Source organism: Manis pentadactyla, chromosome 7 (genome assembly GCF_030020395.1).
Source record: "Manis pentadactyla isolate mManPen7 chromosome 7, mManPen7.hap1, whole genome shotgun sequence".
Lineage (NCBI taxonomy): Eukaryota > Metazoa > Chordata > Mammalia > Pholidota > Manidae > Manis > Manis pentadactyla.
In genome coordinates this window covers 25875662-25903001 of record NC_080025.1, presented here as the reverse complement: position 1 = coordinate 25903001, position 27340 = coordinate 25875662, and the positions used below count along the sequence as shown (strand labels likewise).

General features: G+C 39.3%; 1 protein-coding gene across 2 annotated transcripts; it reads left to right on the top strand.

Moving 5' to 3' along the window:
* Window positions 1-87: 87 nt before the first annotated feature.
* Window positions 88-27340, top strand: BAG4 (BAG cochaperone 4). Of its 2 annotated transcripts, XM_036932194.2 has the most exons (5): window positions 88-426; window positions 12639-12743; window positions 24737-24991; window positions 25407-25658; window positions 26376-27340. In XM_036932194.2, exons 1-5 carry the CDS (start codon window positions 157-159, stop codon window positions 26859-26861), a joined length of 1368 nt encoding a protein of 455 aa, XP_036788089.1. In that variant the 5' UTR covers window positions 88-156; the 3' UTR covers window positions 26862-27340. The 2 variants fall into 2 exon arrangements, with proteins under 2 accessions (XP_036788089.1, XP_036788090.1); XM_036932195.2 differs by lacking the exon at window positions 12639-12743 and having other exon boundaries at window positions 96-426.

Here is a 27340-nt window from a genome sequence, read left to right as displayed (position 1 = left end):
CTAGGCTCCCTGCAGCCGAGGGGGCGGGGCCTGGCCTGGGATTGGCTGTGGGCGGCCAACCCCTTTCGCAGCCATCCATTTCCTCTCTCCTGCAGGCGCCTGCGCAGTGGGCCAGCCGTGGGGGGGGGCGGGAAGCGCCTCGGGGCAGCAGAACCCATGTCGGCCTTGAGGCGCTCGGGCTATGGCCCCAGTGATGGTCCGTCCTATGGCCGTTACTACGGGCCTGGGGGTGGGGATGTGCCCATGCACGCACCCCCGCAGTTATATCCTCCTCGCCCTGAACCTCCCCAGCCTCCCGTTTCCTGGCGGGTGCGCGGGGGCGGCCCGGCGGAGACCACCTGGCCGGGCGAAGGCGGAGGAGGCGATGGTTACTATCCCTCTGCGGGCGCCTGGTCGGAGCCGGGCCGAGGTGGAGGAAGCCACCAGGTAAGCTTTGTCGTCTGTCCCAGCGGGATCCGATAGGGGAGTCCTTCGGGGTGAGGGTCATGGAGATCGATAGATCTTCAGAGTTCGTAATGGATCGGGTTTATATTTGTTTTCCTTCTGGGAGGGTTTTAGGGACAGACGCTGGGATGGGGTGGGGGGGGTGGCACGCTCGTGTTCTCTTTGCTCCTTTTCTGCTTCGACCATAATAAATGTTTCTTGACATTAAAAGAGGAAAAACGATTCTGCGCTGACTTGCTAGGCTAAGTGGCAAGCTGCGGAATCTTGCCTTGGAACGATGTTGTCTGAAGTGACCCGGCGCTGCTTTTCGAGCTCTAGCAATTTATCCTGCGTGGCTGGTCAGGCCAGCTCTCCCCGAGAAGGGAGGTGGCTGCAGCCCCCGCCGTCACTCAGCAGCCCCTCCAGCGCGGAAGGACCAGTGGAGGAAGGGGAGGGATCTGGGCGTTTAGCCCTTTGCCCCAGATGCTTCACCCGGGATTGAATCACGAATAATCCGTGTCGGAAAGCACCTGTTCATGGATTGTTTTATTTAATCTTCACGGGGACTGCAATGTAAATGTCATTACAGCAGACCCTATTTTAGGATTAAAGAACATTTGGTTCTGAGAGGTTAATGCACTTGCTCTATACAGGTATCCTCCGCTTTTCGGAAGTTCGCGTTATGCCACTTTGCTTTTACTAAAGACCTATGTTAGTTCTTGTTTTTGCTAATCAGAAATCCGAAGAGGATTTTGGCTTTTGCAGAAAGCGAAAATAGCGGCCAGCGTTTATCTTGGGGCGGGGTGTTAGAGGGAGAGCCCACCCGCGACAGCGGTAGTGGCCCCGCCAAGCTTCCTCCCTTGAACCACGCTCAGCATCTCAGGCATCAAGCTGTTAGAGCTTTGAATCGTGTCTGTGAGCATCTGTGCTTTTATCTAGATTTATTTTGTTAGCAGCGTAACACCCGTTAGTAAGATGTGTCCTACCGTATCAGAAAAACCTAAGAGAGGTTATTTTTTGGGTCTGGGAACACTAAAAAACAAATGAAAATTAATGGTAATTGCTTATTCGCTTTATGCCATTTCAGCTTTCCGAAGGTTTCGTAGGAACGCTGTACTTACTGATAGCAGGGGAAACCTGTATACTCAGTCCTACCACATTTAATTCTGCGTATTCCTGCTGGAAATATATTTGTTTTATAAATACAGTTTTCTTAGAGGATTATCATTATACCATGGGAGGCACACCTCTCTTTTCCTTCAAGAATTATTACATCCTCATTGGTTGAAAATGTAATAGTGAAATGTCTATACATTACTGGTAGGGGTGTAAAATGGTTCAGTGGCTTAGAAAATAGTCTGGCAGTTCCTCAAAACAAGCATGGAGTTAGCATATTACTCAGCAAGCCTGCTATACATTTGTACCTGAGGACTGAAAACATGTCCACATAAACACTTGTGCACTCATGTTCACAGAAGCATTATTCTTAATAGCCAAAAGTGGAAATAACCCAAAATGTCCATCAACTGATGAATAGATAAAATATGGTATTCATACAATAAAATTATTAAGCCACAGAAAGGAGTAAAGTACTGATATATTTTATAATATATCAGTTTGCAAAGGTGAACCTTGCAGACATCATGCTGCGTGAACAAAGCCAGTCAAGACCACATATTGTATGATTCCATTTACATGAAATGTCCACAGAAAGATTAGTGGTTGCCGGGGGACTGGGGACTTTGGGAATGACAGATAAAGGGCTGGGGTTTCTTTTTGGGGTGATGAAAATATTCTGAAATTAGTGCTGATGATTGCACAACTTTGAATATATTAAAAGCCATTGAATTGTACACTTTGAACGAGGGAGTTTTATGGTACGTTACCTCTTTCTTTAAAAAATTGTATGAGAAAAAACGTGGTACTAAGAGTTTAATTGTGGAGAGAGACCCATATTTTCTGTCTTAATCCGACAGTGGAGTAGAGGAATGAAATGCGTGGCCTATAAATAGGCAAACTGGATTAAAGGGAACTAGGATGTCTAGGCTAATGACTGTCCTTGGGCTTGCTGTATTATCAAAACAAAAGGTGCTTTGAGGGTGGGATTAGAGTAGTGGAGATTATAATGTTGTGTAGGGAGTCGTAAGGTGTGGTTGGGGTACAGGTGTGCACATGGGGTGGCTGATGGTTCTGGGGAGTTGTAGATAAAGCTGGAACGTGGAATGAGCATTTGCAAACCATTTCAGTTTATTTTTCAGGTTGATGTTTTTGAAACCAGAAACGTAATAGGATGGTAATTTCTTAGGCAGCAGTAGAAATTAATACAAACGATGCATGTTGTCACAGACGTTGCAAATATTCTTTTCCAAGTCTGTTGTCTTTTAACTTTATTGTGGTTTCTGACATGTAAGCTTTTCATTTTTATATAACATATGTCAAACTATATATAGGCGCCTTCTAAACCCTTACTACTCGGAAAGTGTAGTCCATGGACCAGAAGCTTCAGTGTCGTCTGTTAGACAAGCAGAGTCTCTCCTGCTCCAGGTGTACTGCTGCGCTTAATAAGCTCCCTAGGTGATTCATACGAAGTTTGTGTTTGAGAAGCGCCGCTCTCTATATAATAGAATTTCCAGTACTGAGATGATGCTGCACTGAAACACTACAAAGACTTGACTATATTAACATTTAAATATGGGACTAAAAGAGAAAAAAAAAAAGGAAGTCTATCTCTCCTGTTTTTTTTTTCTTACCTTGTTAGCTATACTGGCAGCGTTGATCCCAAATCAGCGGCAGCTTCATCATCTGGGAGCTTGTTGGAAATGCTGTATCCCAGGCTTGGCCTCAGACCTGCTGACTCAGAATGTGCATTTGAACAAGGTCCCTAGTGCTGCACATGTTTCCCCCAGAACTAGTCACTGGGGGAGAGCGGGGCTGAGACAGCAGTTGGGAGCTGCAGTCTCTTATACCTAATCTCGGAAGTGATACACCATCACTTCTGCCCTGAACTGTTGGTCTTAGAGACCAAGCCTGGTACAGTGTGGAAGGCAGCTGCACAAGGGGTGTCTGCCAGGAGGCAGGATCTTTGGGAGCCATCTAGGAGGAGGATTGCAGTGGGGAAATGGGGAGACAGAACAGTTATGCTCCTGGGATAGTTCCAAAGAGAGGTAGAAAGGGCAGGCAGGCACCTGAACAATATTTAAACATAGGCAGGTTCTTTTCAATATTTTATTATAAAAATTTTCAAACATACAGAAAAGTTGGAAGACTTGCACAGTGAATATCCATATATGCACCACCTAGATTTGTAAAATTAGCATCTGTTAGCATTTGCTTTAGCACATTGATCTTATTTATGTGGATGTATTTCAAAACCAGTTGCATAGATTTAAAGGTATATATCAGTTGGAAGTGAGGGATGCTGGAGAAAGAGGTGATCCTGAAATTTTAGTATGTTATAGGAATAAAGGTTTCATAGAAATAAAAAGGGAGAGGGACAGGTTTTTATGGAAAGATGTGGTTTAGTTTTTTTGTACCAGAAGGACTAGAAATTGGTTAATAGAAGAGTTTTAAAATATATGAAATACAAAGGGTTTATGTGCTGCCCTTATTTCATTTCTGCTGGAAACCACTTAGTCACTGTGGTTACTACATGCCAAGCTCTGGATGCAGTGTATGTGAATGATTAGAGAGAAGTTTGTGATTCTCTTTTTTTTTTTTCTGTCATGATTTGTATAATTTTATTGTTTACAATGGACTTTTCATTGGCTTTAAGTTATAGAACAAGAATTAAATGTCTTAAAGATACATTTTTATAAGAATATGGCTGTGAAGTTAAGTCAGTTTAAATTTGTATAGACTTTCAGTGAAAATATATCATATATTGTCTAGGAATGTTAAGATTGAAGTTCAAAGTTTACTTAAAGAGTAGACATGATGGTAAATAGTCTCATCCATGTTTTACTCTGGACTCAAAATTCTGTTTTTGTTTTTGGTGTGGAATTTTAGAGTCTTTTTGGCATCCAGGAGATGTCTCTGGGAATGGAGCAATAAATGTGGGCCTCAGGAGGGAGATGGGGATGGGCAGTGGTCTGAGAATCATCAACTATAAACCTCACTAAATTACCAAGCTGGGCAGTGTTGCCAGGGGAGATATTTGAGAGTCTAGAATAGGTAACTGAGATGAAGGATCCAAAAGAAAACAATGAGAGAGATTACTCAGAAAGTAGGAAAATCAGGCAAGTCGTGCAATACAAACCAAGCAAGGGCACCATTACTTTGCAGGAAACTGATAGGAGAACTGAAAAAGAAGCTGTTGGATTTGGCAGTTAAAAAGATACTGTTGATTTTAGCTCAGTGATAGGAGTTTAAAATAGTGTTAAAATAATGAATGGGAGGTTTGGAGAAGATAACTAGCATCAACTATACTTCCAGAAATTTGCTTGTAAATGAGAAAGTGGTCACTGGATTGGGAATCAGGATAGAGGGACGAATTTTTAGGATTAGGTGGTCTGAGTATGTTTGTAAGCAGAAGAGAGCAACCTACTAGACTGAGAAAAAAGATGTGAGCAGAAAGGTGGAATTGGCTGGGAGTAGGGATTCAGAGGTGAGGAAGGGCTGAGAAACCTGGTCTTAGCTAGAGGGGCAGAAACCCCAGTTTGGGGTTGGAGGAACATAGGAGAGGCACATTAAGGAATTCATAGCTCTTGGTGCCCTTTTTTGGTGCAATAGAAAGCTAGGTCATTGAGGGCAAAGGAAGTGGGATGGGATAAGCTGGGATATTACCTCGCTGGTAAATGTTTGAAACAGGTGATAGGGGAGAGGGAAATTGTAGAGAGCATGGAAGAGACCCAAATGGGACTGGAAACAAAAATCAGGTGATGATGGTCAACACGGGCATAAAGTGCTTTTTAGGATGGTGGGCCTGCGGTTATTTTTGGAGGCATGTTCCTAAGTGACTTTGATCCTAGGGATCTTGTTCAGGAAGCCGAAGAATGAGCTTCACAAACACTCAAGGTAGGAGAGCAAGGTACAGGCTTTTATTTAGAGATAAAATGAAACGACAGAGCTCCCAGCTCAGGCCAGGAGGGGACAAGAGAGTCTGGGGTGGTGCGTTGTCTAGGGGTTTATAGGCAGATGAGGATTTTTTCAGAACATGAAAAAAAAGCTTAGGGGTGTGGACTTACTCAGTGGTCCTAGGATATTTACAATTAACTTGATACAAGTAACCTCCTGCTCTGTTGATTTCTCCTGGAGATAGCAGCATCTTGGTCTGCCAGCAGATGAAACAAGGCTACCTGCTCAGCGCCCAAGGTGGACTGAGGCATTGTTTGCTAAAGAGTAAGTTAAGTGCAGTCTTTATCTGTAAGGTGGAATCCTTCTTGCCTTTTACTGTGTTATGGCTGGGCTTGCATGCTAAATTAGTTTACCCGGTTTGCAAAATCACTTAATCAGATCTGGAGGAGGAAAGACAGCACGTAGGCCTGGGCCTTTTAGCATGTTAAAGTGGATCTTACACATGTTTATAAATGATTAGCATAAAATAAACATTTGCTACTCTTTTTTATCTGGGGTACACCAACTGATCTCACTGAAGAATGACTCTAGAGCTGAATGTTAACAGAGTTTTAGTAGGGGGTTTCCTTGCATGTAGTTACATTGCTCTGACTGCAAATATCCTGCCTTATTTTTTCCAGAGGCCCTCACCCTACTCTGACTACACCCACGGTCCCTGTCTCAACTTTGTATATTTAACTATATATCCACTTTTCACAAAACTGGTTAGTTCTAAGATAAATGTGAAAGGAGTTGACTCCAGCCTTCATCCACGGTTTAGGTATTTCTTCTCAAAAGAGAAGAAAGTAAGTGAATTTATTATCTTCTTGCATACTTTTAATGGAATTTCTTTGCCACAAAAACTTTAATTCACATTATTACCACTTGGAAAAATCTTTTTGTCGGCTTGGTCTAGTTTGCTCTTCTTTCATCACCTTTGTCTAGCTAGTTTCAGACAACAAATAAAAAGTCTGGAAAGAGTTGGGTATGTGGTAAAATTGGCAACTTGGTTTCTAGAACAGAGATCAGCTTCTTGTGAGACCAAGCTATTTCATAGAACTAGTGTCCTGTTAGGAGGGCCTTGAGCTGCAGACTTTCATCATTACTGGGAATATTTTTAGCATTTGTTCCATTTTGTTCAAAAGGAGGGAGAAAAATGAAGTAAAGACAATCTTTTTTGTTAAGACTTCATACAATTAATGATTTTCACTGAGGGCTTTTTTTTCATTAAAAGATTATGGTGTATTTACATACGGTAAGTCTTACCTTTCTAAAGATATAGTTCTGTGAGTTTGGACATGCATACAGTCATGTAACCATTGTTAAGGTATAGATATTGACCCTTTAAAAAAAAAGACTTCTAGGATAAGATGGAAAGTTTAATTTCCATTCATCTCTAAACCCCTTAAAATTGCAGAAAAGGAACTGAATCTCTTTTTTTTAGTATCATTCTGAGCTCATTTGCATAGCACATATATGTGTTCATACACATATATAGTCAATATTTTAAATGTGTCTCAATAGTGCATTCCTTTTATTGATTAAATAATCCCATATTATGCCAGTGGTAGCCCCCTCTTGGCTTTTAAGTCCTTTGACATGATGCATTGGTACTTGAGAGCTTCCTTGATTTCTGGTGCAAGATGTGCCAGGCTTATTTTGTGTATATTTTCACACATACAATCAACCATTCCTTTAAGAAACCTTGATTTAAAAATTTTTAATTTTTAAAAATAAAAATTATTTTTTCCCCTCATTTGATCAGACTCTCAGCTTAACTGAGAGATGGGGTCAGATTTTACACATTAGCATCCCTCTCAGCTACCCCTCTGTAGTTCACACAGCTTTTCCTGTCTTACATGGTGTTCACAGGTTGTGATGTTTTTGCTTAATCTGTGTGATATTGACAGGTTAGGGCTTCAGGTTCACAGTTTTGAAGTTAGGTGTCCTCTTTGTTCTTTTTCTGATGTTCCAGTCTCAGGGAGATCATTTTGCTTAGTGGTTAGTGGGTGGGAACATGCATTAAAGCTTTTGAAAGAATACAGTGCTCTGGGAGATTATTATGATTATTATTAGCAGGGTAATTCCCAGTGTTTGGAGGACATGTCAGAGCCACGGTCTCCAAGACCCAAACCAGTCAAAATCAAATGAAGAAAAACCCCTATGAAGGAGTCACCTTTTTAAGTCAAGTGGCTCATTCTGTGATCCTAGGTAACTTAATTTTTTTTTTAATGGAAAATTATATTTAGAAGCTGTATATGTCAGGATCCAGGCAGGAAAACAGAACCTACACTAGTTTTTTTTTTTTAAGAATTTGATTCAGGAAATTAGTCAGTTGGACTAATATTGGGTATTGGAGGTCTTAAATGGCAAAAAGAGGAAACGGAAGTAACAGAAGCTAGAGCTGCAGCCAGAAGCAGCATGAGCTCTGAGAGCGGGGATGTTAGAACCTGGAAACTTGAAACTCAGGGGAAGGGGCAGGTGCCTCTGAGGGGGTTCTGGGAAAATTGGAAGAATGTGGAGGCTTTTGTTCTGTTGCTCCTTCCAGGTTCAAGGGCATTGAGGGCCTTGAAAAGCAGGCAAGCAGGAAGGAGCCAGGCCATTCTCCCCCCTCCTGCGGTGTGGACAGGACCAAAGAGTTAGCTAGTTGCAAAGGAGAAATTTTTGCAGACTCCCAATCGTGCATCACCAAGCAGTGATAAGACTGCTGTTTGGAGCTACAATAGCTGAATAACTGGTCCAGAAGTTACATTCGGCTATGGGACATGCTGATTGCTATTGTGTTGTCATTGTTTGTAAGCCTCTTCAATGGGTAGAGTTATGAAATAAGTATTAAAAAAAAATAAGTGAGTTCCTATTTATATTAATTCAAATTTAACATTAGAGATTATTTTTGTTTCGTTGATTGTATTTCTTTCTATTTCTCTTGTGTGAAAAATCTCTGTTCCTAATGATATTAGGATAATTACAAATACTTGCACAATCCTATAGTAGCATATAAAATAAATTCAAAATAATGCCAGATTCCAGTTCTGGCATGACAGTGTGAGGAGTTCTCTGGACTCAGTTCCCAGTGAAACTGGTTGGTTTAACCAGTTAAAGTCTCTATAAATGGCCTTAGGGAATATAGCAAATGAAGAAACATTTATTCTGGAAAATCTGCTCAAACTCATCAAGAACAGTGAGAGTCTGTGGTATTTGAACCAAGACCTGCACCATCCCTCCCCCACCCAACTAGGTGAGACAGAAATGCCATTCCAGTCTGGGGCAGCCAAGAAAATAGGGCTCCTTCTGCCCCCAGCTCCCCATCGGGGGTTCTCACCCTGGGAGGGCGGGACAGCCAATTGGCATTCTTGGCTTGCTGGCACCTGCTGTTGCTGAGGCCAAGTAGCGTGATTCCCTTCCTCGTCCAGTCCCTGCTGATGGGATGGAGGCTCTACCTTTTGCGGGGCACTGCTGTGCACACTGGGGCTCAACTCACCCTTTCCTTAGCCTCTAATGCCCGAGGCTACTGCCCTTCCCCCACCCCACGTGCTTGGCTCTCAGAGCAGGGATGTCTGTCTGAGAAGAAGAAGCACACCCCTGCTCCCGGCCAGCTGCAGAGTGCCGCTCAGACATTTTATTGGAAGGCAGAAGCAGGCTGTAAACAAGTAATCCCTAACCTTTTTTTTTAAAATTAAGGTATCATTGATATACAATCTTACGAAGGTTTCACATGAACAACATTGTGGTTTCAACATTCACGGGTATTATCAAGTCCCCCCCAACCCTATTGCAGTCACTGTCCATCAGCGTAGAAAGGAACTCACTTATTTTTTTTTAATACTTATTTCATAACTTGTACTTACTTGTCTTCTCCGTGCTGTACTGCCTTCCCTGTGACCTACCTATATTGTGATTAGTAGCCCCTAACCTTTTCCCAAAGGAACTGACTTTATTTGCAACAGAATGTGAAGAAGCTGAAGCCTGAGGATGTTATCAAAAACTGCAGGTTTTTGTGAAAGGCAGTTGGGAGGAGATTAGGAGGTCACTGGAGACCTGAGACTAAACCGTAGGCCACCTAGTTTGCTGGAGAGAACCCGGGGGAGGGGATAGCTGGGAGGAGCCCTTTGGGTCAGATCAAATCGCAAACGCTGCCTTTGGGAAGTGGCCTGTCCAAGAAATCCAAACCTGGTTGGATCAGTTTGTGGAGCATTTTATGTTCCAGGGTCTTGTTGAAAACAACAGTGAAATCAGCTGGAAATTTGTGGTCCTTTAGTAGCAAGATGCAGTCAAGGAAAGACACACACACACACACACACACACAGCAACTTCATTAAAGAAATTAAAATGTTACATAGAAAATATTTACTTAATGCAAAAAAAAAGCAGTAAAGGAGGAATAAAAAACCAGAAATTGACATGAGATATATAGAAAGCAGAGGTCAAACGGCAGATGTCAGTCCAACTCTATCAATAACAACATTACATGTGAATGGATTCAACAGTCCAAAGCCAGAGACTGTCAGACTGGATAAAGAAAAAAAAGATGGAACTATATGTTGTGTGAGGTAATAGAAAAAAAAAACTGTATAGAGGTTTCTGCCCTGGGTCCCTGAAATGCTTGTGAATTCTTAAGTGGAACATGAGAAACATCTTTTGTTTTAATATTGGGTCTGTGACCCCCATTCCTCACACAGGGCTCCTAAATCCCTTGGAATTTCCTGGGTAGTAGCAGTGTCTTTTGTTGTATTGAGCTGACTCTGGGTGGTCTCCTAGAAGGCTCCTGGATGGGCTGGTCACCAGAAAGGTCAAGTCATGATTAAGAGCTTGGAATTTCCCAGACTCCATTCTCTAGATAGGGGCTGGAAAAGAAGTTAATAATTGATCTTGTCTGTGTGAGGAAGCCTCCTTAAAAATCCCAGTAGTATGGGGTTCAGAGAGCTTCCTGGTTGGTGAACACATCCCCACACTGGGAGGGTGCTGTACCCCAACTCTATGGAGGCAGAAGCTCCTGTGCTTGGGACCCTCCCAGACCTTGCCCCATGCATCTTTTCATCTGGCTATTCATCCATATCCTTTATCGTATCCTTTAATAAACTGGTAAATGTAAATGTTTCCCAGAGTTTTGTGAGCTGTACTAGCAAATAATCATATCCAAGGGGGAGGAGGTCATAGAATCTCTGATTTGAAGCCCAGTCAGACATAGGTTGTGGGTAACCTGGGGACTTACCACTTGCAGGTGACATCTGAAAGGGGGAGCAGTCTCATGGGACTGAGCCCTTAACTTAATGTGGGATCCAATGCTGTCAGAGTTAAGTTAGGTTGTGTGCAGAATTGTTTGGTGTGCGGAAACCCCCACCCAGCTGTACCAGAAGTGTTGTGAGTGTGACAGTATGAGAGTAAGAGAGCCATAGGAGGAGCAGGTTTTTCCTTCTCGGCTGTCTATAGGATACAGGCTTCAGATTTATAGATACAAATGGCTTGAAAGTCAAAGGATGGAAAAAGAACTACACGTAACTGGAAGAGAGCTGGAGTGGCTATACTAGTATCAGACAAACTTTAAAACAAAAATGTGACTAGGGATAAAGAGGGACATGAAAAAAGATCAGTTCATCAGGAAGATACAACAGTTATAAATACATATGCATCTAGTAACAAAATACCAAAACATGAAGGAAAAACTTACAGAAATAAAGGAAGAAAAAGACAATTCAGTGATAATAGAGACGTCAGTATCCCACTTTTCAATAATGGGTAGAACAACTAGACATAAGATCAACAAGGAAATAGAAGGTATGGACGACCCTATAATTACTAGACCTAACAGACATCTGTAGAACACTACCAACCACAGAATGTACACTTTCCTCAAGCGCACATGGGACATTCCTCAGGACAAACCTCATGTTGGCCATAGAACAAGTCTTAATAAATACAAAAGGATAGAAATAATACCTAGTATGTTCTTCAACCATAATGTAATGGAATTAGAGATTAATATCAGGAAAAACTTGGGGAAACTCACAAAAATGTGGAAATTAAACAGGATACTCTTAACTCTCAGGCTGAAGAAAAATCAATGGGAAATTTAAAAAAAAACTTTGAGATGAAGACCCAACATACCAAAACTTGTGAGACACAGCTGAAGTAGTATAGTGCTTAGAGGGAAATTTATAGCTATAAATGCCTATATCAATAAAGAATGATCTCAAATCAATAACCTAATCTTCCATTTTTCCAGAAAAAGAAGAGCAAACTAAATAAAACTACAGCAAGCCAGAGGAAGGAAATAATAAAAATAAAACTGGAAATTATTTAGTAAGGAAGAGGTAAACAGTAGAGGAAATTAATGCAACTAAGTGCTTACTCTTGAAAAGATCAGCAAAACTAATGAACCTTTAGCTAGACTGACCCAGAAAAAAAAAATTCACATTACTAGAATCAGAAATGAAAAAGGGACATTACTACTGTTACTACAGAAATAAAAAGGATTACAGTGGAATACTATGAATAACTGTATACTGATAAATTAGGCAACTTAGATGAAATGGACAAATTCCTAGATGTACAGTCAAAATAATGTGATTTTGAAGTTATTTGAAGTAATTCTTTTTTCTGTGTGGCTCTGTTACCAATTTGATATTTAATTACTGCATTGGTTGACTTTTCCTGTAGTAAAAAGCAGCTGCAAGAGTTGTGGCCTACAACATTAACCATTTATTTCTTGCTTGTGTTCTGTGAGTCCGCTGTACGGACTCTTCTTGAGGCTCCAGGTTGGGTTCAGGTTGCAGATGGGTCTTCTTGTTTTGGGATTGCGGCTGAAATCACAGCTCCTGTAATGGGTTTGCTGGTCTCACGGAGGTCTCATGGGAGCTCAGGAGTGCAGAAAGGTTGCTCCTATTTGACTCCTAAATCCTTTATTTGGAACTGGCACACTGTCACATTTACTCATATTTGTTTGTAGACAGTAATAATTGTTCTGTTCTAGGGCATGTGATTTACTATAATGATATATCCTCATCAATTTAATAATGAGACTTTAATAATGAATGATTTTATAATGGGATGCTATTATTCTTTACTTTTTCCTTTTTTTTATATTCATACCTGCTTCTCTCAGCTTTTCAGAATGATGTTAGGATTGTTATTAAAAGTGAATTTATTTTCCTTTTTTTCCTTAGGAGCAGCCACCATATTCTGGCTACAATTCTAACTACTGGAATTCTGCCCGACCTAGGGCTCCTTACCCAAGTACATATCCTGTAAGACCGGAAATTCAAGGCCAGGTATGGTCTAAAATTGACAGACTTTCTCAATTTTTTTTTTTAATGAATCTATTTCCAAAACCTATGGGGATTTCATTGTAATCATGTATGGGTTTTTGTTATTTAATGGACTTTTTTTTTTTATTACAGTATCATTGATATACAATCTTATTTTGGTTTCAAATACACAACACAGTGGTTCAGCATTCACCCATATTATCAACTCCTCATCCCCTCCAGTGTGGTTACTGTTCATAACGTAGTAAGATGTTACAGAATCATTAACTGTGTTCTCCGTGCTATACTACCATCCCCATGACCAACCTATATTGTAATTGTGAATTATTGTGCCCCTTAATCCCTTTTTCCCTACCCCCCACCCTCTCCAACCCCTCTCCTTTGGTAACCAACTAGTTTCTTCTTGGAGTCTGTGAGTCTGCTGCTATTTTGTTCCTTCTGTTTTGCTTTGTTTTTTTTTTTAATTTTTAGCTTAATTAAGGTATCATTGATACACAATCTTATGAAGGTTTCACATGAGCAACATTATGGTTTCAACATTCACCTCTGTTATCAAGTCCCCCCACCACCACTCCATTGGAATCACTACAGTGCATCAGTGTAGTAAGATGCTATAGAGTCATTCCTTGTCTTCTCCGTGCTATACTGCCTTCCCGATGACCTACCTACATTATGTTTGCTTATCATAATGCCCCTTATTCCCCTTATCCCTCCCTTCCCACCACCCTCCCCAGCACCTCCTCTGGTAACCACTAGTCCCTTCTTGGAGTCTGTGAGTCTGCTGCTATTTTGTTCCTTCTGTTGCTTTGTTTTTATACTCCACAAATCAGTGAGATCATTTGGTACTTGTCGTTCTCCACCTGGCTTATTTCACTGAGCATAATACCCCTAGATCCATCTATGTTGTTGCAAATGGGAGGATTTCTTTTCTTTTTATGGCTGAATAATATTCTATTGTGTACCACATCTTCTTTATCCATTCATCTACTGATGGACACTTAGGTTGTTTCCATATCTTGGCTATTATAAATAGTGCTGCAATAAACGTAGGGGTGCATATGTCTTTTTGAATCAGGGATATTGTTTTCTTTGGGTAAATTCCTAGGAGTGGAATTATTGGGTCAAATGGTATTTCTATTTTTAGTTTTTTGAGGAACCTCCATATTGCTTTCTATAAGGGTTGCACCAATTTACCTTCCCTCCAGCAGTGTATATAGGAGGGTTTGGTGGACTCTTATCTTAATCACATTAATATTTTAGCTCAGAGATATGCAAATAACCTAGGCAAATACTACTATATCAAAGGTAGCTTGAGGCATAATAGATTATTTCTCAGGACCTGGAAACAACAAACATAAAATGTACCTATTTTTTAAAATTTGGGTTTTTTAAATATATAGTTGAGATATAAGGTTATGTTAGTTTCAGGTATATAATATACTTATTTGATATTTGTATATATTGCAAAATGATCACCACAGTAAATCTAGTTAACATCCATCACCACAGTTACACATTTTTTTCTTATAATAAGAACTTTTAATTTTTACTCCCTTGGCAACTTTCAAATGTACAATACAGTATTTTTATCTAGTCCCCATGCTGTACATTACATCCCCATGATTATTTATTTTATAACTGGAAGTTTGTACCTTTTGATTCCCTGTACCCATTTGCCTACTCCCCCACCCCCACCTCTAGTGACCACCAATCTGTTCTCCATATCTATGAGTTGTTTTTTTTTTAAAGATTCCACCTGTAAGTGAGATCATACAGTATTTGTCTCTGTCTGATTTATTTCACTTAGCATAATGCCCTCAAGGGCCATCCATGTTGTTGCAAATGGCAAAACTTCCTTTTTTATGGCTGAGTAATACCCCATTATATATACATCTTTTTTATCCATTCATCATCAGTGGACCCTAAGGTTGCTTCCATGTCTTGGGTATTGTAAATAATGCTGTAGTGAATATGGGGGTGCAGAGATGTTTTCAAGTTACTATTTCCATTTCCTTTGGATATATACCGGAAGTGACAGTGCAGGATCATATGGTAGTTCTCTTTTTAAGTTTTGAGGAACCTCCATACTGTTTCCCTGGTGGAACCAATTTACATTCCCCTCAACAGTGCATGAGGGCTCCCTTTTCTCCACATCCTCACCAACAATTGTTATTTCTTGTCTTTTTGATACTAGCCATTGTAACAGGTATTAGGTGATAACCTCATTGTGGTTTTGAATTGCATTTCCCTGAGGATTAGTGATGTTGAGCATCTTTTCATGTACTTCTTGGCCATCTGTGTGTCTTCTTTGGAAAAATGGCAGTTCAGATTGAGCATTTTTAAATTGGATTGTTATTTTGTTATTGAGCTGTATGAGTTCTTTATATATTTAGGATATTAACCCTTTATTAGACATATGATTTGCAGCGTTCTCTTCCATTCAGTAGGTTGCCTTTTTATTTTGCTGATGGTGTGCTTTGCTATGCAGAAGTTTGATGTCATCCCACTTGTTCATTTTTGCTTTTGTTGCTTTGTTTTTGGTGTCAAAATTTTTGATTTCTTATGGCAGATGTTTAACTTTAAATATTTCAAGCATACTGAAAGAGTTTGGAAATATGTACATCTTTTTATTAGGCCCCTAGCTTTGTCAGTTTTTAAGTTTGCCACATTTGTTGCAGATTTTTCAAAGGAAATAAAACACAGTCAAGGCAGCATAGAACACTTCTTTCCATTTCTACAAGTTACCTTTATCTCATATGAGTTTGTATGCTGTTACTACTTGTATATGCATTTATAAAGTATTGTTTAACCTGCATTTAAACGTGGTATGAGAGATTTCATAGCAGCATTCTCCAGCAGCTTGGTTTTACTCAACATTGATTTTCACTTTTTTACACACATATGAGAAAGGAATTTCCCTAAGGTTTGGAATTGTTGGGTTTTAGTATGTATCTTTATCATATAGAGCCAGATTACTTTTCACAGTGGTTGTTGTACTGATGACAAAATGTTTAAAAAGTTAGGCACCCATAATAAAGCAGTGACTGTTGTATATGCATCTTTTCTTTCATTATTTTTTCTATCTGGATAACATATTTCTATATACAGATAATTTTTAAAAATAACTACATGATTGTAGTTATGCAATTTCAAAGCAGTTACATTTAAACAGCCTCCATATCAGAATTCTTTATAACTGATGTTCTCTGCAGAAGTAAATTTTCAGATCACTATAAACTATACTAATGTAATTCTCCTGGTAGGTTTTAAGTAGTCAGATACTATGTTCAATTCTGGACTAATATACTAGTGATTTGGAGGCTGAAATAATGGAAATAAGTTTCTTAATAGGGCTGAATAGTTAATCCAATTAAAAAAATTATGTTCCTTTTTTTCTCATTAACTTGATAGAATCCTTGAAGATGGATTTTTGGGGCAGAAAGTTAGAGCAAGATTTATTTTTAATTAAGGAAAACATAAAAGCAAGTGGCTTTTCATAATGACCATGTATATATGAACTTTAGGATAAAGTTGATTAGAGATAGTAGAATGCAAAGTAAAGAAAAAATCATGTGACTACTTATCACAAAATTCCATTTACTTGTGTTGTCCTTATCCCTGTGACTAACACTGAGAAGCAGGCATTGTTATTGCTTAGTATGTGACATCCTTGTGGTTTGGCCATATACCATAAAATTCGCCCTTCAAAGTGTGCAGGTCAGTTGTTTTTACTATATCCCTATGGTTGTGCAACTGTTACCATTAATTCCAGAACATTTAATCTCTCCAGTTAGAAACTATGTACCTGTTACCCCATTCTTCCCTCCGCCTAGCCTCTGGCAACCTCTAATCTACTTGTCCTTGTGCATTTGCCTAGTCTGGGCATTTCATGTAAGCGGACTCATGCAATAGGTGAATCTTGTAATTTGCTTCTTCCACTTAGCATAATGTTCATCCGTGTTGGGGCATGTATTGATACTTCATGCCTTACTATGGCCAAATAATAACCCTTTCTGTGGATATACCACATTTATTTTATCCATTCATCAGTTGGTAGAAAGTTGAGTTTTATCCACGTTTTGGCTGTTATGAATAATGCTGTTTGTGTACTGATTTTTGTGTGGACACACACATTCACTTCTCCTGGGTTATATGTGTAGGAGTGGAAATGCTGGGTCATGCAGTGACTGTGTTTAACAATTTGAGGAACTGGCAAACTGTTTTCTAAACCAGCTGTACCAATTTATATTCCATCAGCAATGAATAAGGGTTTATATTTTCGATATTCTTCCCTTTACTTACTTTTTTCCAGCGTATTTGTTTTTGTGACTAGCCACCCAGCGGGTGTGAAGTGATATCTCAGTGTGGTTTTGTCTGCGTTTCCCTGATGGTTACTAATGATACTGAGCATCTTTTCATATGCTCATTAACCATTTGTACATCTTACTTGGAGAAACGTCTATTCAAATCCTGTGCCCATTTTAAAATTGAGGTATTTATTTGTCTTCTTGTTATTGAGTTATAAGTGTTCTTGATGTATTCTAGGTAAAATCTGTCATGAAATATATGATTTGCAAATACTTTCTCTCATTCTGTGGATTGTCTTTCTACTCTCTTGATGGTGTCCTTTGAAGCACAAGTGTTTTTTTTTATTAAAGTATCATTAATATACAGTCTTAATGAAGGTTTCACATGAACAACATTGTGGTTCCAACATTCACCCATATTATCAAGTCCTCCCTCCCCTGCATTGCAGTCACTGTCTATCAGTGTAGGAAGATGCTATAGAGTCTATAGTCATTAATTTTCTTCTCCAGAAGCACAAGTGTTTTTAATTTTGTGGTGTAATTTTTTTTATTGATCTTGTTTTTAGTGTTATGCCTGTGAAACCATTGCTGAAGCTAAGGCCACAAATATTTATTCCTCTTTTTTTCTAAGAGGCTTTTTTGGTAATGATATTAGTTCTTACATTTAGGTCTGTGATGCATTTGAGTTAATTTTTGTACATGGTGTGATGTAGGATCCAGCTTCATTCTTTTACACATGGATATTCAAGTATCTCAGCACCATCTGTGGAAAAGACAACACTTTCCCTTTGAGTTGTCCTGGTACCCTTGTTGAAAATCCACTGACCACAAATGGAGGAATTTACTTCTATATTTTCAGATCTGTTCCATTAATCTGTATGTCTAGCCCTGTGCCAGTACCAAGTTCTTTTGATTACTATAGCTTTGTAGTAATTTTTAAAATCAGGAAGTTCAGTCCTCCACCTTTCTCCTTTTACAAGATTGTTTTGGCTATTTTGGGTCACTTGCATTTTCATATGAAAGTTTTGATTAACTTGTCAATTTCAGCACAAAAGCCAGCTGGGATTTTCATTGGGATTGGGTATGAATCAGTTTGGGGAGTAGTGTGCATTACTTTCACAGTTCATGTAAGAGGAAGGCAAAATTCTTTATACAGTCATGAGTCACAATTTTTTTCAGCAGTGTTAATTTTTCTGATTTCATCAATTGATCTTACTGGTAAAGATTATTCTTAGGACATGATGTTTTCTCTCCTTAGGTAAAGGAATTTGTTACATGTATATGTTACATATATGCAAGAAAAATTCACTTATAATTTAGTAATGACTTTTGAAAGCAACAGCAATAATGGGAGAGAGCTTTTAAATACAATATACAAGTTGTTGGATTCCAAACGCAAAGGCATCTAGACATATACCTGTGTGGGGTTAGCACGTGTGTATTGCTGGTGAAATACCACATGGAGCTTACACACTCATCTTCTGACCTGAACAGAGGGCTGTAGTAGCATATAGTATGGCTGGTTTCCATTTGAAAAAAAAAAAAAAAGAAATGGTTTCAATCATTTGTTTTCTAGCTGCTGCCTCATGTTAGCCTTGCCACGCGGTCATTCTTCTCTTTGCTGGGTTTTATAAGTGTTAACATTTCTAATCTGGAAACAGCTTCGAAAAATCAAGAATACATAATTCCAAGCATTTTTCTTCTAAAAGTGTGGAATTACATCCTTTTCTGTAGAAGCTGTCCTTATTGGCAAGGCCTCTTACCGACCACAGAGTCGATTAGATAAACCACAGTTTATGTGCTTTGTGCGTACTGGGGGCAGTGTTTGCAACCCCGCATTCCTCAGTTTCCAGAGCTCCGTTCTTCAGCTAATAGTGAGGATTGTGGAGAGGAGCATGTGGGATGATCCCTGGAGCATGGGCTGCTGTACGCCATCTCATACAGAGGCAGATACTGTCTCACCAGACTGTTGACAGAGTTGGTGAGGTACTCTGAGTTCTTTAAGATGGCTTCCTACCTGCTCTTCACCCCTGCACTTCCATCAAGGACTTTGGGGGTGGAAGGAGTCTGTCTTCTGAAGCCAGAAGCATTTGCTTCCTCTTTGGCCTGTATCAGGGCTCTGAATCTGGGCCAGGACCCCTTTATTTTCTTTGCTGTTCTGCCAAGCTGCTTCTCAGAAGCCTTATAAAGTTTGAGACATTTTTGAAATGTGATTATCAGCTCATCCTTAGCCAACATCTCTAGCAACTGCAAGGCTGATACACATTCCCAACTCCATGTGCCTTTGTAAATATGCACATTGCAGCTCTGATCTGTGGATCTGGTGGGTACTTGGGAAAAGAAGGTGTGAACTCACGAAGAGGTCTGAAATCCAGGAAGCAATTATTTGTCTGATAAAACTGGAGGTTTTCTAGTAATGATTATGGTTTTTTAGTTTGTTTAAAATTCTAGCATTGGTCATTAATGCAACTTGCTTTTGTAAAGCTGTTTTCCCATGCCCCTCCTAATGGCCCGGAGGCATTGGATGTTCTCACATTGATTTTCTGATAAAGAAGATATTCTTAGATATCTAAGCTGGCCTGTGCATACAGTAAAACAACAAATTTGACTGGATCTATACTGTTGGAACTCAACCAAGAATTAGGAGAAGTGCAAATTGTAGCGCTCCAAAATATTACAACTACAGACTATTTACTGTTAAAAGAACATATGGCATGTGAACAGTCCCCAGGAATGGGTTGTTTTAATTTGTCTGATTTCTCTCAGACTGTTCAAGTTCAGTTGGACAATATCCACCATATCATAGATAAGTTTTCACAAATGCCTAAGGTGCCTAACTGGTTCTCTTGGTTTCACTGGAGATGGCTGGTAATTACAGATATGCTTTGGTTATGTAACTATACTCCTATTATGTTAATGTGTGTGTGCAATTTAAGTAGTAGCTTAAAACCTATACATGCTGAAGTTACTCTACAAGGAGATATGTCAAAGAAATAATCAATCTTCCCATGTTTTCTGCTACCTGTTACTTCTATAGCTTTTCTTCTTCCTTCCTAATTACAACCCTTAAATAGAATTCGTGCCTCATATCAAATTTACCGAGTATCATAATTCTTCCAAGTGGTAAAGATACCTCAAGACAAATGCTGGGCATAGAAGCTACAGGGCATAAATAGGCAAAGTAATAAAAAGCTAACCATTTCAAACAATAAGGCTTCTCTCTCACTTACCAACTTTACATTTCCCTGTATGGCCCCGGAAGATGACTGGTTAGCCAGAGACAGGTAAGATTCCTCAAGGGAGGAACAACCTAAGACAGGCACAGTCGCAGGGGGGTCATCAGGTGAGAAATTGGGGATCAACAGAGGTGAGGCTTAGAACCTCACCCCCCCTGTTCTGAGAGAAATCTTCTGCATATGTGGATGTTTTATTGCCCTTGTCTAGCTTGGATTAACACATAGTCTACAGGCACACACCTGATCATCTACATGTGCTGTCTTACAACACTAAACTATGTTTTCTACCTTTATCTTGTATCTACCTACCACTTCAGCATTTTATTAAAAATAATAATAATAAAGAGAGAAATGTGGTATCCACATATAAATCAAGTATAAAAACCAAATGAGTATTCATATTTGAACTGTTTATAGTTCATAATGCATGAGCAAAACCGAAAGTTTCTGTGATGACTGCCCTTGTACTGTTCACTATGTAACTTATTCATTATGTAAGAATTTGTTCTCCATGTAAGAACTTGTTTGTTATGCCTCAGAAGATTGGAGACTGACGAAAATTAGGCTTGGGGTGGATTAATGATTGTGCATTGAGCATTGACTCCCCTATACAGAATTTTATTGTCGTTAACAATCATTTGATCAATAAATATGAGAGATGCCCTCACAAAAAAAAAAAAAAAAAAAAAGGACAGACTTCCAATGGTAAAATAAATAAGTAACCGGGATGTAATGTATAGCATAAGGAATATAGTCAAGATATTGTAACAGCTTGGTAGGGTGATAGCTGGAACCTAGAATTATGTATATAAATGTTTTATCACTGTGTTGTACACTTGAAACTAATGTATTGTAATACTGTGCGTCAACCACCCTTCAATAAGAAATAATTATCTAAAAAAAATAAAAAAAGAAGATATTCTTATGGCTTCTGGGAGATTACACCACAGAACACTGAGTGCCTGGCAAGAGGAATGCTGTAACAACTGAGAATAGAAATGCTCTAACAAAGAAAACTGAAGTCCTTTATACTGTTTTGAATTGAGAAATCAAGATAAAAAAAGACATTGGTCAGAACCTGTAACACTTTTTCATTTAGTTTCAAGGAAAACTGGGTTGTAAAATACAGCTTATTAAAAACTGGTCAGGAGGTCCTGTGAGACAAAAATGGAAATAGTTCTAGAAGTGGAGAGATTATATGAGGAAGCAACCAGTAGAAGATAATAGATTTGATAATTCCAAAAATGAGTATTAGTAGAAAAGTCCAAGTTGATGTGGACTGCTAGTAATTATGAAGTCTTGGAGTACTTTTATGGTGAATCCTTCCATGTTTTTCAGAATAAGCACAATGGGAGGAGTTGTGGTATTGCTAGAGGAAATAGGTGTTTTGCTTGGATTGTGTCTGCTGTTTGCTATTCATATACCTACCGAATGGGAAGGGAATCCATTGAGCAGTGCCTTGTTTTCTGGGTGAGAGACCGGGCCACTTCTCTCTTCTGGGTTTCTATATCTACAGGACAGTCCATCAACTGTGAAGCCTACTTTTAGAGAATTATTTCACAGTAGATGATCTTTAGCTTACAGTGAGGAGCCATCTGGTGTGACATTAATTTTGACTTTTGAATGCTAAGTCATATCTACATTTATATCTAGAACAAGAGCAGCAGTTGGAATTTCTCTGAGTTTTAAGAGCTCTAGTTTCTTGATGTCTTGTGCAATCTAGAGTGAGACTTTTATAGCAATTCGACTGGCAGAGATTTTATTTAATTTTCCTTGTAGTTGCTCAGTTTCAGATTTCATCCATTGCCATATCCGCTGATAAGCTTTAAGTCAGAGCCTGCTACGTTTAGACACAAGTTTCCTTTCATTAAAATAGTGTACTTGAACACTGGTGAAGTAGTTACTGTCCCAGAAGTCCATTGGATTCTAGCCACATTTTGGATTTCGTGACATTTTTATAGCATAAATTTTTATTTTTACTATAAAACGTAACACAGCTTATCATTAAAAATTTGAAAAATAGAAGGGGAAAAACACTCTAATTCTCCCATTTCTAATATACCCATATTTTGGGAAATTTGTTTTCAGCCTTTTCCCTATTATGATAATGCAGTTTTAAACTTAATGTACATACACTTTTTTATGAGTTTTCATTTCTCATATGCACTTCCCATGTTACAGGGTGAATAACAGGAACTCTTTTTTTTTAATTGTGGAAATTTTCAAACATAATAAAAAATAATGAGACTAGCACAATAACCTCATGAACCCATCTCAGCTTCTACAAATATCAATACATGGCTATTGTGTCTCAGCTATATATCCTTGGGAGTATTTTGAAATGAATCCCACACATCATAGTATTTCACTTGTAAATACTTAGGTATAGGGTGGGTGAGTGGGGAGCGTCAGGGGGATAAAGGGGCACAAAAATTCTCAATCATAATACAAGTTGGTCACGGGGATGGTAGAACAGCATGGTTCTATAGCCAGTGATTTTGTAACATCTTCCATGTTGACAGATGGTAACTGCTGTAGTGGGGGTGAGGATTTAATAATTGGGTAACTGTTGGACCACTGTGTTGTATACTTAAAACCAATATAAGATTGTATATCAATGATACTTCAATAAAAAAATAAATAAAATGAATACCTACATATGTATCTTTAAATGTAAGGAAGTTTTACAAACATTACCACAATGCAATTATTAAAACTTAAAAGAAAAAAATTTCTTAATATCATTAATTGAAATCAAAATTAAATCAAATAATTTAATATCATACTAAAAATAATTATTTAATGTCATGAAATATCTGGTTAGTTCTAAATAGTGAATTTTTAAGACAATAAAATTCCCGCAATGACTAGCCCATCATCTATTAAATCATTCCATTATTTAATACAGGGCATTTTGGTTGTTCACAATTTTGTGTGGTTATGAATAATGCTGTGTTGGAACAAATTCATGCCTGTAACTTTTTTTCTAGTGGAATAATTTCTTAGGAAGGATTTCTAGAAGTTGAATAATGTAATGTTTTATCGATTCACCAACTGTGCATGTGGTATTCATGGAGTCTTTATTTGGGCCCAGCAGCCTGTAGGTACAAGACCTTAACAGCCTTGTACTGATACTAACGAAGGGGTAGTTCATCGTCCTGCTCAGGGAAATGCCCTTCTGGATCTTGGCCGCATCTGTCCCTGCATGAAATTCTTTGGCCATGTGGTGATAATAGCTTGTCTTTTATCCACTTGCCATAAAAGTATGGTTAAGAATTTATTTTCCACAGAATTATGACCTCTCTCCCACTTCAATCCATCCCATTTTTTGATAGGCTAGATTAGCAATCAAACTTGAATTTCATTTTCTTGAGTCATTAACAGCTGTACAAGGTACCAAGATTCTTTTTTTTTTTTTTTTTTAAGATATAGTGGACATATAACATTATAGTAGTTTCGGGTATACAAATACTGATTCCATATTTGTATATGTTGTGAAATGTTCACCACAATAAGTTCAGTTGACATCACAGGATTCTTTTCTTATTCTTCTACCTAAAATGGGTAAGGTTGTATAGTCTTAGATGAGTCCAGGAGAACTTGGTTCTATGTTTTTACCATTTTAAAAAGGTAAAATAGAAATTAATGGAAAACATGAAGGTAATCATTTAAATTTAGAGTTTAGCTTTAAAGTTGTGTGGATTACCAAACTGAGGATTCTGGGTGTCAGTAAGAGTCTGGGTAGGGGATTTCACATTTTTAAAACTACAATAAGCAACATATGAGGAATTTGTCTCTGTTGTCTATTATTTGGGGGCAGAGTGGGACAGTACAAAGAACAGGGCTTTGGAGTCAGATCTGGGCTCATTTTGTGACCTTGTCATAATAACACTAACAAAGGCACTACAAGTTGTTATCATTTTCTGACCATGCTGTGTACCAGACACTATACTAAGCATTGTATATGTCATTTCATTTAGTTTTCACAATAACCCTGCAGGGTAAGTTTATGATCTCCATTTTGCTGGTGGAGAAACTGCAGCTTAGGGAGGTGAAAGACAAAGCCTAGGTCTTCTCTGTAGTCTTTTTTCTTTCTCTTATCTCAAGGTTCTTTCTTTCTCCAGCCATTCTCCCAGGTTTCCCAGAATCCCCCCCAGTTGGTGGGTAGGAACTTTCTGCTGTTACAGTTGCGAGGTGTATTTGTGGAAGGTGTGAAAGGCCCTGCTCTAAGGCTATCACTCAGCTTTCCTCACATGTACTCCCCATTGTTTTGACAGGCTCTCTGGTGACAATCTGAGTGTATATGATTTTAATGTATGCGAGAGAATGCTTCATAGATACTTCATCTTTTCCTTAGTTACTAATTTCTTCCCAAAGTTTTCAGTGTTGGGTATTTTTTCAGCTCTTCTACTCATTCGTCTTTTTTTTCCTCTCAACTTTGCTTTTTTTACAGAGTTTGAATTCTTACACAAATGGAGCATATGGCCCACCATACCCCAGTGGTCCTGGGGCAAATACTGCCTCATACACTGGGGCTTATTACACACCTGGGTATACGCAGACCCCTTACTCCCCAGAGGTTCCAGGCACTTACCGTTCACCTGGCAACAGCCCAGCCCCAGTCTCTCGCTGGCTGTATTCCCAGCAGGACTGCCAAACTGAAGCACCCCCTCTAAGGGGGCAGGTTCCAGGGTATCCTGCTTCACAGGTAAGCAGTTTTCTGTTGGATTTACTTTTTTTTTTAACTTTCAGTGAGCAATACCATGTTTATTTCACTTCAGGGGGAGTTCTAATATGTCTTTATTTGTGCTTCCTTAGAGCATATGGGTCCACTTATTTATAGTATCTATGGGACAGTCTTATGCTATGCTTCAGCCATTGAATTTTAGGCTGTATTCCTTATCATCACCAAATCTAACCCTGGTATCTTTGGAACCAAGTTTTTATAGGCTGGAGAAACTATTATAACCAGTTAGAAACACTATAATGTAGCCCAGTAGCAGCTGAAGTATACTCTGGTAAGCAGAGAGGAAGCATCTCAGAATCTGTTTATACTAGAACATTTTCATTTTTTCTTTCAAGTTTTTTTTAGCAATGACCATATTTCCTTCCTGTCGATCTAGAACCCTGGAGTGACCCTGGCCCACTATCCTTATGGGGATGGTAATCGTAGTGTCCCACAACCAGGACCAGCTGTACGACCACAGGAGGACTCCTGGGCTTCTCCTGGTGCTTATGGCATGGGAGCCCGTTACCCCTGGCCCTCTGCTGCGCCCTCAGCGCCGCCTGGGAATCTCTACGTGAGCGGAAGCACTTCAGCATGGCCTGGCAGTGGGTCTCCTCAGCCACCGCCTTCACCACCTCAGCAGCCCAAGGTGGGAGGCCTTCCACGTTGTTCTTTTGAGGTTTGGGCAGTTAAGATCGCACAACATGGAACTTTTCTAATTGCAAAAAGTTGGTGATTCCTACCTATTGCTTTACCTAGCCCTGTTTCCTCTTAGCTTTTTCTTAAAAAAAAAAATTTTTTTTTAGAGGGTTAGGTTCACATCCTTTTTTAAAAGACAGAAATTGCTCATCTGCTGTTGGTTGTAATACTATCTGAATGTTAAACAGAATCAGAAACTGTATTTTATTACCTCAATTTATGGGCAGAAGACAAAAGCAGTGTGAAATTGTATGGTTTTGTTAAACCACAAACTTGAACATCATTTGCTTGTGGCTAGGTTCCTTTTCAGGATCTGTCTTAAGGTTTTAACTCTTCAGTGGGGGGAACCAATTTCTGTCTATTAAGTCACTGCATGGATTGTGAGGTATTAAAGATAGATTATGAGGTGTTCATGGTGCTGGTCTGCTTCAGGGCAGATTCCAGCCATTATATTTGGGAATCCTATGCCTTTTCCTTGACAGGCAACTCCCTTTTATCTTTTTAGGGCTGTGTTTTTCTCAAATGATTAAGGAGGGAGGTTGAGTTTTATTCATGGGGAATCTTCACATGTGCCTTCCTGTTCAGGTGAAAGATGTGGGCTAACAAATCAGATGTTGATGGATTCCCATTAAACAGTTTTTTCCCCTTTTTGCTCTCCCACTCCAAGGACCCCTCATACCCTTACAGCCAGTCGGATCAAGGCGTGAACCGGCCCAGCTTCCCGTGCAATGTCCATCAGTACGAGCCCTCGGGAAGACTGAGCAGTGATAGTTCCGGCCTTTTGGATTCCCCAGTCCAGTATAGTGCTGAGCCTCACCCGTATGGTAACGCCACCGCTGAGCATCCCAGCAATCCAGGCCACGGTGATCGTGTTCCGGAGGAGTGCTCATCCTCAGAGGAAGGCACTCTCCCAAGTATTAAAAAAATCATACATGTGCTGGAGAAGGTCCACTATCTTGAGCAAGAAGTAGAAGAGTTTGTAGGAAAAAAGACAGACAAAGCATACTGGCTTCTGGAAGAAATGCTAACCAAGGAACTTTTGGAACTGGATTCGGTTGAAACTGGGGGCCAGGACTCTGTCCGGCAGGCCAGGAGGGAGGCTGTTTGTAAAATCCAGGCCATACTGGAAAAATTGGAAAAAAAAGGGTTGTGAAAGGGTGTAGAACAAAGGGGGAGCCTGTTACCAACATGACCAAAGAACTCTCGGTTTTGGCTGATTACCCTCTTTTTGAAATGCTTGCTGATGACAAGAAGCAATACATTCCAGCTTCCCTTTGATTTAAAACTTGAAAAACTGGGAAAAGACTTGGAAGAACATTTTAGTTAGTGAAATGAGTTATTTTCAGTTTTCAGACCAATGAATGTAATAGGAAACTGTGGAGTAACCAATATCGCCAAGTAGACTCGCTCCGTAAGAAATTTATTGGTATTTGCAAACTGCTTCTTATCAGCAGGAGGGAAATACGCTTCATGTAACAGGCTTATCAGAAAGCTTCCAAATGAGACTGGATATAATCTGAGACAAACAAGCTCTGGTTTTTAAAATATCTGGATTACTTGTCACGTTTTTGTACATTGTGGCTGCTTTCAACATACAGTTCATGTGCAAATTACAGCTTGGACTTTAGCCTT